Genomic DNA, 17,296 nt, shown 5'->3' with positions numbered 1-17,296 from the left:
TGGGGGAACAGAGTTTCACATGGGGGGGGCATGAGCAGTCATAGACGCAGTTTTTGGGACATAGCTTGGCATGGGGGGGCATGAGGGGCTATAGGAGATGTTTGGGGGCATACTTTGGCATGGAGTGGCATGAGGAATACCTTTTGAATTTACCTTTCAAATGGTCCCCTCATGCTGCGTATGGTTCACTACCCCTCTGAGGATCCATGAACCATGACTCATTGAAAAGCTGGCCCTACTCCACAAAAATTGCAGAGGACTAAGACATACCTATCCCTGCAATGGAGCCGGCTGGGTTGGGAGTGCAGGGTGCGGGCTCACAACCCAGACTGCCCTCACCCTTAAAAGGCATACCTGACAATCAGAAACCCGGGAATAGGGTCGGGCATCCCAGAATAGGGTCCCAGCTGCGATTTTTAAAGGCACTCGGTGAAAATCCAGTTTCTAGACCAGGATGTTCTGAGGTTCAATCCCCAGATTATGCTGATTTAGTTAATTGCTGCTATGGTATGAGCATGTTGCTACTTTATTAGGGATGAGATGATTGATCCTGCTTGTTAGCCAGCTACCTCTGCTGAAGTGGATGTCAGGTGAGGACAGAATTTGTTAATAAAGTAGGCTAAAGCATTGATGATGGATACTTTGGAGGATGCCCAGTACATCCTGGAGTAACTGTACCCAAGCAATGAGTCAGAACTTTCAGGACGTGAAGAGAACCACCAAGGCCAAGGGAAACAAATTTAAAAATCGCATTTAAAGTACTATTTCTAGTTACTTGTTCTCTGCAAAGGACAGGCTAAAAATATATTTTTTAAATGTATTCTAATAAAGTGTGCTTTTTACAGGGGATAATAGGTGAAAGGGGTCAACAAGGAATCAAAGGAGAAATGGTAAGAGCAATTGTCATATAACCTGTAGTGTAGATTATGGCATATATTATACATATACTATTTTCTCCAATTTGTTACACTGACATTATAAAACATAGAATGTGTTGTGACTTGAAAAGTAGAACATGAAATGTTTAAAGTTGCTTTGACAAGGTTATTGACCTTCAGATTCTTGTTAAATTTCAGGGTGTTATGGGTCTTCCTGGAATGCTGGGACAGAAAGTAAGTATCTACCATAGAATTATGTATGGAATGATACAGCACAGAGGTAGATATTCAGCCCATCATGCCAATGCTGGAACCATGATTAACATGCTGTATGAAAAATAGAAAAGTTAAAGCTGGGTTATAATTAGCTGAATACACCACATGTTGCAAATAGTGACAATAACACAAAAGCTAAAAACAGAGAAGGTGATAGAGGTAAAACCAAAAATAAGAACATTACCATTTGAAATAGAAAATAAATAAAGCAAACTGAGACTATAATATTTTCTTATCCTAGATATTTACTAACCAATACAAAAACACAATGAGAATAAGTAATTTTTAATAATTATAGTAGCCTTCTTCGTAGACTGGAAATAACTGTCAGCATCAGTTGTGCCTGAGTTTTTAGGAATCCTGTACAGCACACAGTTCCCACTCATTTAATGCATCTGTGTTATCTTCATTGGGATAATTGAGTTTATTATTGCCAGCATAACAATTTGTGAGGAAAGTGATCATATTGTAATGTTAATCAATTGCATTTTGCATATTGCTGGCCCTTGTGTGCAACTGACTTCACCATGCCCTATTCTGTTACCCTGTCCCAGCAATGATGTGAAAGATAGCTATCTGAATTCTGTCTTCCTGTATCTTGACAGCATCAAGAGCCACCTTGTAAGTGTGCAGATATTGCAGCAAGAGCAATGACAATGTTCTAGATCTGCACAGATACTGCATACTATAAACTAAAGATATGTATTCCTTGTGTGAAGACTAACAATTGTTGCTATACACACCAGTTGCCATATATCCTTCATAATTGTAGCTGTACTATTTATCTAAATTTCTCCATGCATGCAGAGTGTTTATTTCTCAGGTTTTCTACTGTGCCAGCTCTGAATCTGGGCAATCTCTTCTAACTGCACCATTTCTTCCAGGGTGAAAGGATTGAGATACCTGCAGAGATGATTTTCTTACTTGTGGCTAGTGCTTGTGATGTGTAATCACCTATGCAGATTTCTTCAGGCCTAATATCTTTTCCTAGACGTGGTGTTTATTCTTTCACTTTCTCCTCCTGCTGTACCAGGCACTACTTGCTTCTCAACAAGCAGGGTGTCCATCAATCCCATAAACTGGGTTCTTCATCTTCCTAGCTGCTTTCTCCAGAGCTTTCACTATTCTTTCAGTAAATGTGGCTTTCCTTTGGCTGCAATATTTCATCCTTCATGGATATTGTTGAGTCTTAATTGCCCATGGCTTCCAGCATGATTCCAGCTGTTTCATTAGCTCATTATTGAAGTTTGAACTACTGGTTCAGATTATTGATTCTGCTGTTTTATTGGGTGACCTGCTGTGAGGGTAATTTGCTGCAGTTCCAACACAACATTAAACTGGTGAATTAACTATCATGCTTGGTAACTTTCAGAGAATTAAGCGAAGTGCAGTTAACCCCGCAATAATGCTGAAATAACTATTTCTAAGCTTATAATCTTAATAGACGGTTAAGCATGTCTTTTGTATCTCTAGCTATGAAAAGTATTTGCTGATACTGGGTAATCATTCCATTCTATTGAAATCTGACCAACCTACACTCTGACCACACACACGACTAATGCCTCTCCACCACCACCCACAAATACAGACAAAAGATAGTGTCTCTCCATCCCTTCCCTCTAGCCCCGCCTCCCCACCACCCCAAACACAGACAGCTAATGTCACCCTCCCGCTAACTACACACACACAGTTAGTGCCTCTCCACCCTCTCCCCAAAAATACACACAAAGTGCCTCTCCATGTGCCCTCAGCTTCCAAACACATACATGCATAGTGCTGGTACATGTTTGGCACAGACAAAATCCAGATGAAGGACCAAAATTCAAAGAGCAGTTTAAAGGAGTAATAGATGATTTGAAATGTTTAGGTGACACTGTACTTGAGTTTTAAATGTCAATTGATAACAGGAGGAAAGATGCTAATTTCAGGACAAAAGCATCCAAGTTTCAAAAAAGAATGGATTATGATTTTAGCTCAGTCAGGGTAGAGGGAAGAGAGAGGCATGTAAGATGAACTATTTGATGAAACACTGACCACAGTAATATTAATAAAATAGACAAAACAACTTACATTTATAGTAGTGCTTTTAATGTAATCACAGAATCACACAGTGCAGAAGAGGCCCTTCAGCCCATTGAGTCTGCACCGAAACGTGAGAAACACCTGACCCACCTACCTAATCCCATTTACCAGCACTTGGACCATAACCTTGAATGTTATGATGTGCCAAGTGCTCATCCAGGTACTTTTTAAAGGATGTGAGGCAACCCGCCTCCACCACCCTCCCAGGCAGTGCATTCCAGACCGTCACCACCCTCTGGATAAAAAGGTGTTCCTCACATCCCCCCTAAACCTCCTGCCCCTCACCTTGAATTTATGTCCCCTTGTGACTGACCCTTCTACTAAGGGGAATAGCTGCTCCCTATCCACCCTATCCATGCCCCTCATAATCTTGTACACCTCGATCAGGTCGCCCCTCAGTCTTCTCAGCTCCAACGAAAACAACCCAAGTCTATCCAATCTCTCTTCATAACTTAAATGTTTCATCCCAGGCAACATCCTGATGAATCTCCTCTGCACCCCCTCCAGTGCAATCACATCCTTCCTATAATGTGGTGACCAGAACTGCACATAGTACTCCAGCTGTGGCCTCACTAAGGTTCTATACAACTCCAACATGACCTCCCTACTTCTGTAATCTATGCCTCGATTGATAAAGGCAAGTGTCCCATATGCCTTTTTCACCACCCCACTAACATGCCCCTCCGCCTTCCGAGATCTATGGACACACACACCAAGGTCCCTTTGTTCCTCAGAACTTCCTAGTTCCATGCCATTCATTGAATACTTCCTTGTCAAATTACTCCTTCCAACGTTTATCACCTCATACTTTTCAGGGTTAAATTCCATCTGCCACTTATCTGCCCATTTGGCCATCCCATCTATATCTTCCTGTAGCCCAAGACACTCAACCTCATGGTTAACCACCCGGCCAATCTTTATGTCATCCGCAAACTTAATAATCCTACCCTCCACATAGTCATCTATGTCATTTATATAAATGACATGGGACAGTATTTTGCCGTCGACAAGCAAGGGGTGGGGCCCACTCGCCGACGCGTAAAATGATGCGGGATGATGTCAAGCGGAACCCCCAACGTCATCCTGCCCCATTTAAAGATTCAGGAAGGCGGGGGCACAGCAAAATGAGCTGTGCGCCTGCCGACTTGTCAATGGCCAATTGAACCATTGACAGGATCATTTAAATAATTAAACGACCTGCCCTTAATGTTGACAGATTGGTCAGGAGCCCCAGCGGGGAATAGAAAAAATATGAAACCTCATCCACTGGCGGGATGAGATTTCACGTAGGGTTCTAAACAGTTTAATAAAGTTTTACTGTAATTTATGAACATGTCCCATTTCACGTGACAATGTCACATGAGGGGGACATGTTACGGAATTTTTTTTCTGTTTTTAATCTTTTTAAAAATGTAAGCGATCTCCCTGAGGCAGCACTTAGCCTCAGGGAGATGTGCACTCTTTCATGCGCATGCGCGAAAGAGCACTCTCGCTTTTGGGGAATTCCACCCCCCCCCACCCCACCCCCCACCACCCGCACAGGGAGCACATAGCGCTTCCTGGCGGACATCACGCTGGGCGGGCCTTAATTGGCTCGCCCACATAAAATGGCGACGGGGTCCGCTTCTCTGGCTGGGTCATCTCCCCTCCAGCTGGAGATTGAGTCGGGCCCGCCCACCCAGAAGGCAGAAAATTCTGCCCATGAAATGTCCCAAGAAGGCACTTCACAAGGGCATTATTAAACAAAGTGGGACACCGAGCCATATAAAGAACTATTAGGTCAGATGACCAAAAACTTAGCCAAAGAGGTATGTTTCAGAAGTATCTGAAAAAAGGAAAGCGAGGTGAAGAGGTGCAGGGAGGGAATTTCAGAGCTTGGAACATGGGCAGCTGAAGGCACAGCCACCATCGATAGAGCAATTATAATTGGGAATGCACAAAAGGCCAGAATTAGAGGAGTCCGGATATAAGGGAAGGTTGTGGGGCTGGAGAGGATTACAGAGATAAGGATGGGAAAGGCCACAGAGGGATTTGAAAACAATAAGAATTTTAAAATCAAGATGTTGCTTGACTGGGAGCCAGCATGGGTCAGTGAGTACAGAGGTGAGAAGACAATGGGACTTGCTGCAAGTTAAGAAATGAGTAAAAAGTGAGAGAGATAGGGAAAAGCTGAGACACAGCCTAAATTTGAAAGATAAATTGCCTATCAGATAATATTTTTCTTGTATTCACGTACTCTGTTCAGAATTGTAGAGAGGTGCTGAAAGAGCCTTGCCAGACTTGGGAGAAACTTTTAAAACCCAAGCTTATCAAAGGATTATAAATTTAGGATCTGTTGGCAAGGGAAATATAGGATTTCACTTGTATAAACTTTTGAAAAGATCATCCCAAAGCACCCCTGAGGCAATTATGTACTTTGAATTGTAACAGCTGTGGTATAAATGGCAGCCATCTAAGATTTACAAATAACACGAACATGAATGACCAGTTCTGAGGGCAGCATTCCCTCTGCAACAACCTGGTCCACTCCCCAGTTACCCTAGCAGCACCTTCCTTTCCTATGGCATCTTTCCATGCAAGTGCAAGGAATACAACACCTTCCCTTTTACCTCCTCCTTTCTCAGCACCTAAGGCTCCAAAAATTAATTCCAGAAAGAAATGCAATTTACTTGTACTTTTTTCAATTTAATATGCCGTATTAACTGCTCACAGTGTGGTCTTCTCTTTACTGGGTAAACCACATAACGTCTGGAGCCTAGAGCCAGCCCGTAGGCTGGAAAGTTGGGGGTGAGCCTGTCTCCACTGGCCCTGGAAGCCGCGATGTTATTTTGCATGACTCATGCAAGTGGCTGCCTGAGATTGTGCCTTCCGCCCCCTGAGGCAGGACGTCCCATATCTAAGACATGCCAGTCAATCAGAGGGCTGGCAGCTCTTCAGTCCCAGCAGGGCCACCAGAAGCCATGGCCACTGCAGCAAGTCCAAGATCGGAAGCTGATTTGGCTTCTACAGTCAGGCTGCCAGAGTATACTTGGTGGCTTTGCCAAGTGGCATGAGCACCCTCCAGCGCTAGCAAAATACCAGTGGCAGTGGGAAGAAGCCCTTAAGTGCACATTCATTGGCTACTTAAGGGCTTTAAATGGCCCATGGAAAAATGGGCAGCCCGACACTGGTAAAACGTCAGTAGAGTTGGAGAGGGCAATGGGCATGGCACCCCTCCTCCAGCCAGCCCACTTCCGGGAGCATAAAATTTCACACTGGGTGACCACTTTATGGGATATACCCGCAAGTATGATTCCTAAGTTTCTAGTCACTTCAAATTTGAAGTCTCTACCTTTGCTCTGACCTTTCTATTCTTGGCCTACTACAGTATTCCAGTGAAGCTCAACACAAACTAGAGGAACAGCACCTCATATTTTGACTCAGAACTCTACAGCCTTCTTGACTCAACATTGAGTTCAGCAATTTTAGATCACAACCTCAGCCTCCATTTTGTTTCCTTTTTTACCAGTTTGTTTTGCTTTTCTGGTTTCTTTCTTAATTCCTTTACTTTGCACTTAAATGGCTGTTATTCTACCATCCACACATCCTCGAGGCATTTTTTTTGTTTCTTTACTTCTGTCATTACCATTCCCTTTTGGATTTGTACCATGAAATGTTTTGTCATTTAATCTCTTCCGCCCTCCATCCTATCATAGGCCTTCCCTTTTGTTCTTCTTCCCAGTCTCCCCTCTTTGCATTTGCACAAAACCCATTATATTTCTAACTTCTGTCAGTTCTAATGAAATGTCACAGACCTGAAACATTAACTCTGTTTCTATTGCCATAGATGTTGCCAGATCCACAGTTGGCTATATTCTATCATAAGGGTAGATATCCTACCGCTGGGGCCAAAAGGAGGAGGTGACCTCGCTTCAGTGGGTGGTGGTACCTGGGGCTGCAATTTGCAGGCAGAAACCAATTGAGTGACTTTAGCCGGGGCTGCCATCTAAATGAGGGCAATGACTTGTGCCAAGAGCTATTGGCCCAATCAGAAGTGGCCATTGCTGAGGCTGCTGCTGCAGGGAGAGGACATCTCAATGGCTGGGTGCCCTCAAAGAGGGGTAAGAGGGGTTGGGCGGTGTTTGTCATGCACCAGCAATGGAAGGCACCTCCAGAGAAAGAGAAATGTTGGCCAGGAATTTGGGAGAGTGTTAAAAAAATAAGGAAACAGATTTAAAGCAGTGCTTGAAAATGCAGAGGTAGAATAAGAAAAACATTTCAACTCATCAAAATTGAATAGTAAAGTATGTTACAAGTGCATCAGTAAAAGGAAGGTTTTTAAAGTGAAGTGACCACTGAGAGGAAAGACTTGCCAATTTTTAAATTATGATCAAAAATGGTAAGGGCTATTTGATAAACACTTTGCAGTGGTCTAGATGCATGAGATAGATCTTGGATGTGAAAAAGTAGAAACAAAAACCATTCCAGAAGTCATGGGGAACCACGAGTCCAGTTAGAATGAGGAACTTAAAAAGGGAAATAATTAACACTGTAGTAGGGAAAATTGTAAAGTCTCAGAGGAGAAAATTGCCACCATAGCCTGGATTTTGCAGTAAAATACGGTGAGACTATTAGCACCTGCGGTTATTAAAACATAAATAAGTCTCCCTTCTATAAATTTGGATGCTGCAATGGTCATGTTAAAGTCGTCTGGTTTACATTTACACTCAGTAGAGCCATGAAATAGCATATTAGGGCATCAGCAATTTTCTCCTTCACCTTTCATAATTCATCCCATCTGGCTTTGGTACTTTGTCTTCCTTTAGCTTAACGTATCTGAATTTTTCATTCTACCCATCTTTCTTTAGTCACTTCAAATTCATGAGAACATAGGTGCTGGAGAAGGTGATTTGGCCCTAAGTCTGCTCCATCACTGAACAAGATTACGGCTGATCTCCCACCTTAATTCTACCTTCCAGCATTATCCCTTATCCCTTAATTTCTTTAGTACCAAAAAAACTATCAACCTCTACCTTGGATATACCCAATGACTGAGCATCCACAGCTCTTTGCGATAGAGAATTCCAAAGGATTAAAACCATTTGATTGAAGAAATTTCTCCTAATCTCAGTCCTAAATGTTGAACCACTTACACTGAGACCCTGACCCCGTGTTCTAGATACCCCAGCCAGGGAAAAGGTTTTCTCCGCACTGACCCTGTCAAGCCCATTTAGAGTGTGACATGTTTTAATTAGATCACCTCTGAGAGCAACTTCTGGTGAATGCACATGCACATTTAAACACGGAAATCACGGAGCTGCTGTCCAAGTTGACCTGTTCCTCCAGAAGCTGCATTATATTGGCATCTTGCCAAGAGACTCAGCATCTAAATGTGTGGAACAGTGTGAAGTTGTGGTATGTACTTGATAGCTATCACCAGACAAGCCAGAAAAAGTCAGGACATGTCCATTCCCATGTCAGTGAATGTTTAATGATGTGATTGGTCTTAATTACTGATCCACAAACTCCTGGCACTGAAAACTTACTTTGACAATTAAGGAGTGTTATTTGTCCTGATTTTAATTATTGTTGGAGATTTGAAGAGAGTAAACATTTGTAATGCATTTTTAACTTTGGCTCTCTCTCCCTTTCATCTCTCTTTCGATTGCATTTTTCTTTCCCGTTCTTTATTTTGTGTTCTGTACATGATGTGGTATTGAATTCACTAATCCTGGTTCAGATTCCACATTCCTCAGTAGGGATTCTTCACTCTGATTAGTTAGGGAGATACACAGTTGCTTGTTTTTGTGCACACAGGTTCCAGATCTCTTGCAAAATGTGCTGCACTGAAACAGCTTTCTAATCACAGCGAGCTCTAGTGCAAAATATTTTGTGGACAAGTGTGAGTGTAATGAGCAGCTAGTGCTATCCGCTTGCTGCTGGCTATATCTAGATAAAGAGGAAATTATAGAAGAACTTCAAAAGGGTTGATTATGCTTTACAAACCTCACATAATGTTTTGAGATGGTAGCCGACATGGTAAATAGAAGAAAGGCAGAAGATATAGAATTTTACATCCAGAAATCGGGACTGCTGCCAACCACTCACCCTTCCGCATGTAAAATCAGGACACTAGCCCAGTATCAGCACGCTGTCTCTGATGATACAGAATTCGGGGTCTCCAAAATTAGCAGCCCACCCGCCATTTTTAAAAAATGAATTAACAAGCTTGTTAACAAGGCAATAGACCTGAATTTTACGTTGCCCATACCATTTTTTGGTGGGTGCCCATGAAAAATGTTCGTAGGGAGTCACGCTAGGTATTAGGATATGTTGCAAAGTCAGATATAAAACTCAAAGTGGGACTGTGGCTGCATTCAGCAAAAGGCTCTGATGCGGAAGGTAGGAAGGTTTCACAATGGTTGAACTTTAATTTTTCATTGCGTTCATCCTGCATTAGGATATTTTCTCAGGGAAGGGGGCATACAGAAAGTTTGTACACTGCAACATTGGGCCTTTAGATCGCTGTCCCCATGGGAATTGTTCACTTTATAGTCATCGAGTGAGATGGGGAGCTGGCCAGGGACAGGTGCACCCTGTTTCCAGCGAAGGGTGCAAGCTGCTGCTGCACGAGGGGCTGCGGAGGACAGATACCATCACCAGACAGGCAGAGGTAGGCAAAGGCACTATCCTACCAACCATGTCTACAGGGTGAGGATGACATACCTCCAGATGTCCAAATGACAGTGCTTTAGAAACTGCATCTCTTAAGGGATATAGTCACATTCCTGTGTGACATGCTGTCTGGGGAGTTTGTCTCCTTGTGTTGGTGGCCACGTAGTGACTGTGGTATTAAAAGTAGCTCTGGTTTTGATTTTCTTTTTGCCTCTGGATTATTCCAGGCGTCATGTGGAGATGGGGGAGGTCATGGTGTTGTGATAATGTCACCTGGACCAGTAATCCAGAGACCCAGGCTAATATTTTGTGGACATGGGTTCAAATCTCACCATGGCTGGTGGTGGAATTCAAGTTAAATGTGGAATTGAAAGCTGATCTCAGTCATGGTGTAACGAAACTATCATTGATTGTCATGAAAATCCATCTTGTTCACGAATGTCGTTTCGGGATGGAAATCTGCCGTCCTTACCTGGTCTGGCCTACATGTGACTCCAGACCCACAGCAATGTGGTTGACACTTAACTGCCCTGAAATGGCCTCGCAAGCCACTTACTTCAATGGCAATTAGGGATGGGTAACAAATGCGAGCCTTGCCAGCAATGCCCACATCCCATCAAGGAACAAAAATACATAGCAGAATTTCACAGCCTGCAGGCCATGACTGCATAAAGGTTTTTACAGATGCCCATGCATTATCTCAGTTACCAGTGACAACACCAGTCAAGCAGAAAGAACCAGAGGCTTTGCAGCCATGGCTGGATTTCTGAGGGTGCAAAGCATAACTGAGTGCACACATGTTGCAATAAAAGCTCCTCCCGGGGAGCGGTCATGATTCATACGTACTTAGGCACTCCCAGGTAGCAAGGATGTCTAGTGGCTCGAAACCTTTGGATACCTGGCTTCTGGTTAATAAAGATTACGCCCTCAAGAAATGGCTAATGACCCGATGAGAAATCCATGCACAGAGCCTGAGAGGAGGTATAACGATAGGCACACATCCACCAGAGCCACTCAGATGGCACTCTGCAATATGCTGCTGCTAGAATCTCAGTCATGGTCATGGTCTGCTGTGCCTCACACAACCTGACCCTCCAGAGCGGGGAAGCCCTGACAGAGGGAGGATCTGATAGAGAGAGCCACATCCTCTGATAATGAATCTGATAATGAGGAGGGTGAGCCATGCCACCAAGTTGAGCACACTGGTGCACAAGATGTTTTTGATGCCCAAGAGATGCAAGATTCTCTAATACTGCCAAGATTCCATTAGTAATGTGTCTTCTGCTCAACCAAAACATCTTGACCAAAATCGCTTTTTTTGTTGGTATATCCCATGCATGAACATAAGGTCTGCCTGTGGATGTGTCAATGTAGAGGTATCAAATTAGACCAATAAGAGGGACCCACATGAGCACAAACTCTCTTAACAGCAGGTAGTCGATCCAAATTGAAACCAGCACATCACGCTCATGAAACCCTAATACAGCAGGAAATCAAGTGAAAAGAACAATTACGTAAAAACAAAATGATTCAATAATTTTCATAACTCTGGACTGAACAATCACTGTTGTGAACCCATATGTCACTAATGTGTCTTAATGTGTCTTAATGTGTCTTTAAATCTTCTCCAGGAACTACTACATGATGCTCCCCGCATCCCCCGCCCCCTGTGCTGGATACAGGCTGCTGATCCTTATTCTCCTCTGCCTGGGATGACTTTGGTGGATGTCCCCTGGTTACCTGAGGCCATGAGAGCCTCGGCCTGGTTGAGGTCTTCTGCACAGTGGTATGGGAGGCTCATCTGTCACTGCGGCACTCAAAGGCATTTATATCAATGGCAGAGGGGTGGACGAAATGCTCTCCCCATCAGAAGCATCCTGAGACGTGCCCCCGATGGTGACAGCAGCTGCGCATCCACAGCTTTTTGACCCTCCCTGCTGTCCTGAGAGGAACCAGGACCTGGCTGTGACTCCAGGCTCCTCGTCCACTTCTCACCCTGGCCCTGGGCATCAGAGCTCAGAGACAAGCTGATAAGCAGGTCAGAACACATACCCAGTATCCCATCAATGAGCTGCTGGGTGTCGTCTCTCAATGGAGGAAGCCACGCATTCTGAAGAGCGGGCGATTGCAATGCTCAAGGCCTGGATGGACTCCTCTGTCCGTGACAGTGTGTGCAGCCTCTTTGGAATCTCTGCCACATCTTCATGTACCTCACGCTGCACGACCAGCATCTGCTACCTGATGGATGACACAAAGACTCGTCTTCAACTTGGGGCTCAGCATCTAGGTCATCTCCAGCTCTCCTCAGACTGCCAGAGGGCTGCTCCATGTCAGTCTCCATTAGCTTATCTTGTCACTGTGATGTGCTCGCACCAGTCTGTGGATTCCTGAGAGCTCACGCGTGCGTGCCCACTGAGGAGTGTGCATCTACATTGGCGTACGGTGCTCTGAAAAGGTGTGACGCTGCATGCTCTGGGACTCCCTCCTCCTCCTCAGAGATTAACTTTGGTCCCTCAGGACTGGTGGCTGCAGCTGCTGAGGTTTTACCTGTGGGGGATTTGAACGAGGAGACTGGAGGGCAACAGTATCATTTCAGGTGACTTCAGAGAGACACGCTGCTTAAAAATGCACACTTGCAACATTACAAGATGGTAAGCAGAGTTTGAAACTTAGGTCCTTCAACATTCCTCTCTGAATTCAGAAAGCCTTTAAAATCAAAAGCTATCAATGCTACACTCCTGCCGCCGTGCATAGTTTCCAACCGTGCCACTCCCCCTACCTTCAGCACTATCTTTGCAGGAGAGAGCTTTGTTCCCTTGGAATCTCACCAGCCCGAGGCCTTTCTCCAAACTCACTTCAGCCAGTTGTGTGACTCCACTGATTTACTGCTGCCGCTCCAATAATTCAGAGGATTTCACACTCTTCTGGGTCAAAACTTTGGTCTGAAAACCACGAATGATGGTGTAGATGCCAGAAACCCGTGCCAGGGTGCCTTTAAATGGGTGGCCTTGACCAACCTCTGGTTCGGGGCCTACCCCCCTCACTCCCTGGACGTCCAGCCAAGGAGGCCCAATTTGGTGCACTGCCCACTCTTCCCTTTCCAAAATGGTTGGCTTACCACCAGGTGGCTGCTAATTTGCCTACAAGGCGCTTTATTTGGTGTCTTTAAAAGGTGAGGGTGAGAGTTGGTGAAGTATCCACTTCCAGGTCAGACTCCCAGTAAAGTTGCCTAAATCACAATGCAACCCTGAGATGTATCCTGCTTACCATAACACATGCACCAATGGAACACATGGGGCAGAATTTTTGGCTCGGCGGACGGGTGTGCACCTGACCCAATTGGATGCGAAATCGCGCAAGATAACATCGGACAAGCGCCCCGCACTCGTGCGATATTACAGTCGGCAGGTGCATGCAAAAGTCGGAAACACGCCCACCGACAATTAAAAGGCCATTTATGGTAATTAAAGGTGCAATTGTCTCTGGTTTCTCGTAGTCCGCCCAATCTTGCAGTTGGCGGATAGGCAAATTGGCCAGGTGGACTTTGCATTTTTCATTAATCCTCATCCACGGGCAGGATGAGGTTTCCGTTATTACATGAAAGATGAAGAAAAATCTATAGACAGCATTTTTACCATGTGTATGGTTAGGTGACTGTGCTGCTTGCACATTTTTTTCACTGATTTTAAAAACATTATTTTCAGGTCTTCAGCTCCCTGAGGCAGCACTCTGCCTTCAGGGAGCTTTCTGTCAGCGTTCGTCCACGCCCGTGCTGACGTCAGCACCTGCCCTCTTCCCTACCTCACCCCAGCAGAGCTGAGCCTCTCACTGCATGTTTCCCGTAAATTGGCTAGCCAGCGTGAAATCATGGTCAGTGGCCGATCGCGTTCAGCAGTTTGTTTCCCGGCCGCTCCTGGGCCCGCTGATCACACCGCCCACCGACCTAAACATTCAGGCCATGGAGTAATAATAAAATAAAACTGCCTACATCATTTCTCAAGCATGTAGTGTACAGAAGAACTTCAAAGAATTGCATATACACACACACACACACACACACACACACACACACACACACGGTGTAATTTAATGCTCCCCTTGGAGACAATTCCTGAGGAAGGAGGGGCCATTTATTCGGCCGAGAGGGTGCGGATTGGCTCTGATTGGTTGACGGTACTCTGGGCAGGATTCCCGCCCTGCTCAGGGAAGTGCAGCAATTAAATGTTCCCCCTGGAGTTGGGAGCTTGGCAGCAGCATTCCCGCTGATAACTAGGAACCTAATTCCCTCTGGGCTCCTGGAAATCTGGTTGGCAGAGATGGCACCAGTTCTGGTGGCAGACATCAAGCACCCTGCCACTCATTAAATTCCACCCACAGTATTCATTGCACTTGCACCTCACCATCCTCCTTTAACTCTGCCAATTAGTTTAAATTTAGACAGGTAGGAAAAACTTCTAATCCTTAACCAGTAGACAGGTGAACTACCAATCAAGACCCAGCAACTCATAGAAAGCAACAGGTCAATTTTGTTCCTAGTGACAACAGCGAGGATCTCGTAGCTTCTAGAAAAGAAATCAATCAAATTAGAGAAACAATTCTTCCAGCTTCTTTAATTGTCATTTTTTTTTTCTATCCAACTGACAATTAAAACATACATTGTGTATAATTTGACAAACATTCAAAAAGAATTTGCTGAAACTATTTAAAAATACACCTAAAGTTTCCCAAGTACTGTTAGAAAATGCCAAGGACCACCCTCTCTAAAGGTACATGGGCTTGAATCTTGCTCCCAGTGCCCTGGGATTCTCCAAGGTGCTCAAACTCCAAATATTGGCAATACTCTTTCATACCTGTTACCTCTGTCTGTGTGTGTGTGTGAGGATGGGCGGGCGAGGAGGTGGAGGGAGCAGAGATGTAAAGAGAGGTAATAAAGTATCTTTTGGGCAAATCTTGTGCCAGCATGCTTGGTTTTATAAGTGATAGACAGTGTAACTTAAGTACTAGTGATTTTGAAATTACCAGTAAGAATACAAATGGATATAAATTCAAAATCATAGATTTTAGGTGGTGCTCAAAATATGAATCTATGGAATGCTTTTCTTCAGTGTTGTGGTACAAATGATGAATAAGAATTGGGGTTTTACAAATGTCAATAAGACTGTGAAGAGTAACAATGATATATCAAGAACCTAACATTTTAAAATAATATCTTTTTTAATAAAAGGGCGAAATGGGTCCAAAGGGAGAGTCTGGAGCCCCTGGACACAGAGGACCTGTTGGTAGACCTGGAAAGAGAGGAAAATCTGTAAGAATTTTTTCCCTTCTATCTATTACATTATTTCCAACTTTTCTTTATATTTTGCATGATGGTTCAGGGTTCACTGTTGTTGAGTAGTTAACAAAAACAGATACCATTAAACACAGAAAACAGATTCTACCAAACAACATATATGGCTATAAAAACAAAAAAACTGCAGATGCTCCCTTGAAAAATACTTGGAAGGAAAGCTTCCACCCAGTCTTTCTGTGGCTTACTAGATAATGACACCATTTACTGTCACATGAAGTCATGTGGAACAGATGGCTTAAGGTCCCATTCCTTGTTTGCTCTAGGTTATGTGATCCTGGCTGGAACATTACAGCTGATCTCAGGTCCTGGGCTCTGTTCCATCTATTAAGCACTCCCGATGTAGAAACATAATGGCTGCTTTCATTTCAGACTGTCTAGGATGTTTTCATTGGATGCAATAAAACAATATAAGAGTGTAATTGCTGCGATGTGATTGCTTCCATCAGAAGGCCTTCTAATGTTCAATTAGCAATATGCAAATACAAAAGGTTTTAGGCCATGCAAGAGAAAATTAGCAAAATATGTCACTGCTGGTTATTGTCAATTAAAGTGTGTTGAATACATCATGAGGTGGGGGAAGGAGTGTCCACTGATTCTACCTAAAATCAGGTAATTTTCATTGGAGAATGATTAAAAATGTATACTATGAAACTTGCCGTGGCCTCACTGTGTGACCAAGAATTGCTCCCCCCAACTCCTGCTGGAACCACTGGTCACTATTCCTTCCCCAGCCCAAGAGGCAGGGAATTGGGGCCCAGGTTGCCAACCGATTTCCTTTACAACCAATTGTGAACCAGCATGTGAAAGATGACAGTATAAGGTCTGGCTGCAATACTAATGACTCTGTGATGCCCTCCATGGAGGAAGAGGGTACTGTAGTTGCTTCCTCTCCTTCCATTCCGCTGCTAAGATTTATCTACTTTTCCACTTGTTAAACTTTAAGATTCTGCTATTAGATTTTGTCTTTACAATGTTCAGATAGGAGGCACTATAGCTGCAACATTTTAAGATTCCTGATGATACCACCATGGGAGAACCTTGGTGTAATATATGTTAAATATGTAATTATTGTGCTAAACCTAGCACTCAGGACATTAAATTCACAGGACAGCAGGACAGGAGATGTAGATTGAAACCCAGAGTCTTTGATCTAATATGCTTCAGGCAGTGAAAGTCAGTTTGGACATTTCACTGATCATTTACATCTTTTCATGGTTGAGAAGACCCGATTTATTTGAACTTAGCATGGTTAGTTATCAGAGCAGTCTGCTTGAGCTCAGAATTAACAAGATAGAAAAGAAAAACCTATGTTTAGAGTCATTGTAAGATTTAGGGTTCAGGGTCACATATTCTCAAAATAGGCAGTCAAGGATTCATAAGTGATTTTAAGGTAGTTTATTAAGAAGCAAAGGTTGAAATATGATACCTAATCTAAATAGGCAGAGAAGACATACAACCCATAACAAGTAAGAATGGTTTACTAGTCCCGAATTGGACAAATGGATGGGGGAAGCTGAGCTCCGTTGCTGACAGTGACAGTCTTCTCAGAATGGTTTACTAGTCCCAGATCAGACAAACAGATGGATGAAGCTGATCTCCGTGGCTGGAAGTGACTGTCTCTTGACTTTTTGCAAACAGCAGTCGACTTCTCTCGTTGGTCTTTGCCTCCTTGAGTCACCTGAGATATCAGCAAGCTCTTCGTCATTTCCTGGGCAAGGATTGGAAGTTGCAGTTTCTTCTGTTTTCTTCCACCTTCTTGAGCTAGCCAAATTCTAGTATCAGTCCACCTCGAGAAGATTTCTACTATCTGAACTGTTGTTTTTCCCGCTCAAGAGTCTGTTTCTATATCTTATTTCTGGGAGGCAATGCCAATCATTTATTCATTTGTCCATTGGCAAGGGACAGATATTCAAGGTAATCCATCCTATTTCCATTGGAAGTCTATGAAGTCATCTTGTGGCTCATCGCTTCCTGGGGCATCCTGTTTAACCTTCAGAGAGGTGGTTCACATATGGCTCATGATTTCACCTCCCAACCCCTCCTCCCACTCCAATCA

General features: G+C 43.8%; 1 protein-coding gene across 1 annotated transcript in view; it reads left to right on the top strand.

Moving 5' to 3' along the window:
- The window catches only part of colq (collagen-like tail subunit (single strand of homotrimer) of asymmetric acetylcholinesterase), a 122,525-nt gene that overhangs the window by 70,533 nt on the left and 34,696 nt on the right, over positions 1–17,296 (top strand). Inside the window, exons 9-11 of the mRNA XM_041183344.1 lie at positions 846–890; positions 1,077–1,112; positions 15,115–15,195. Coding sequence (XP_041039278.1) covers positions 846–890; positions 1,077–1,112; positions 15,115–15,195 — 162 coding nt within the window. The remainder of the gene's footprint in view (positions 1–845; positions 891–1,076; positions 1,113–15,114; positions 15,196–17,296) is intronic.

The sequence above is a fragment of the Carcharodon carcharias genome, chromosome 3, assembly GCF_017639515.1.
Source record: "Carcharodon carcharias isolate sCarCar2 chromosome 3, sCarCar2.pri, whole genome shotgun sequence".
NCBI lineage: Eukaryota > Metazoa > Chordata > Chondrichthyes > Lamniformes > Lamnidae > Carcharodon > Carcharodon carcharias.
Note: the sequence above shows the minus strand (reverse complement) of the source record. Positions and strands in the feature narration are given on the sequence as shown.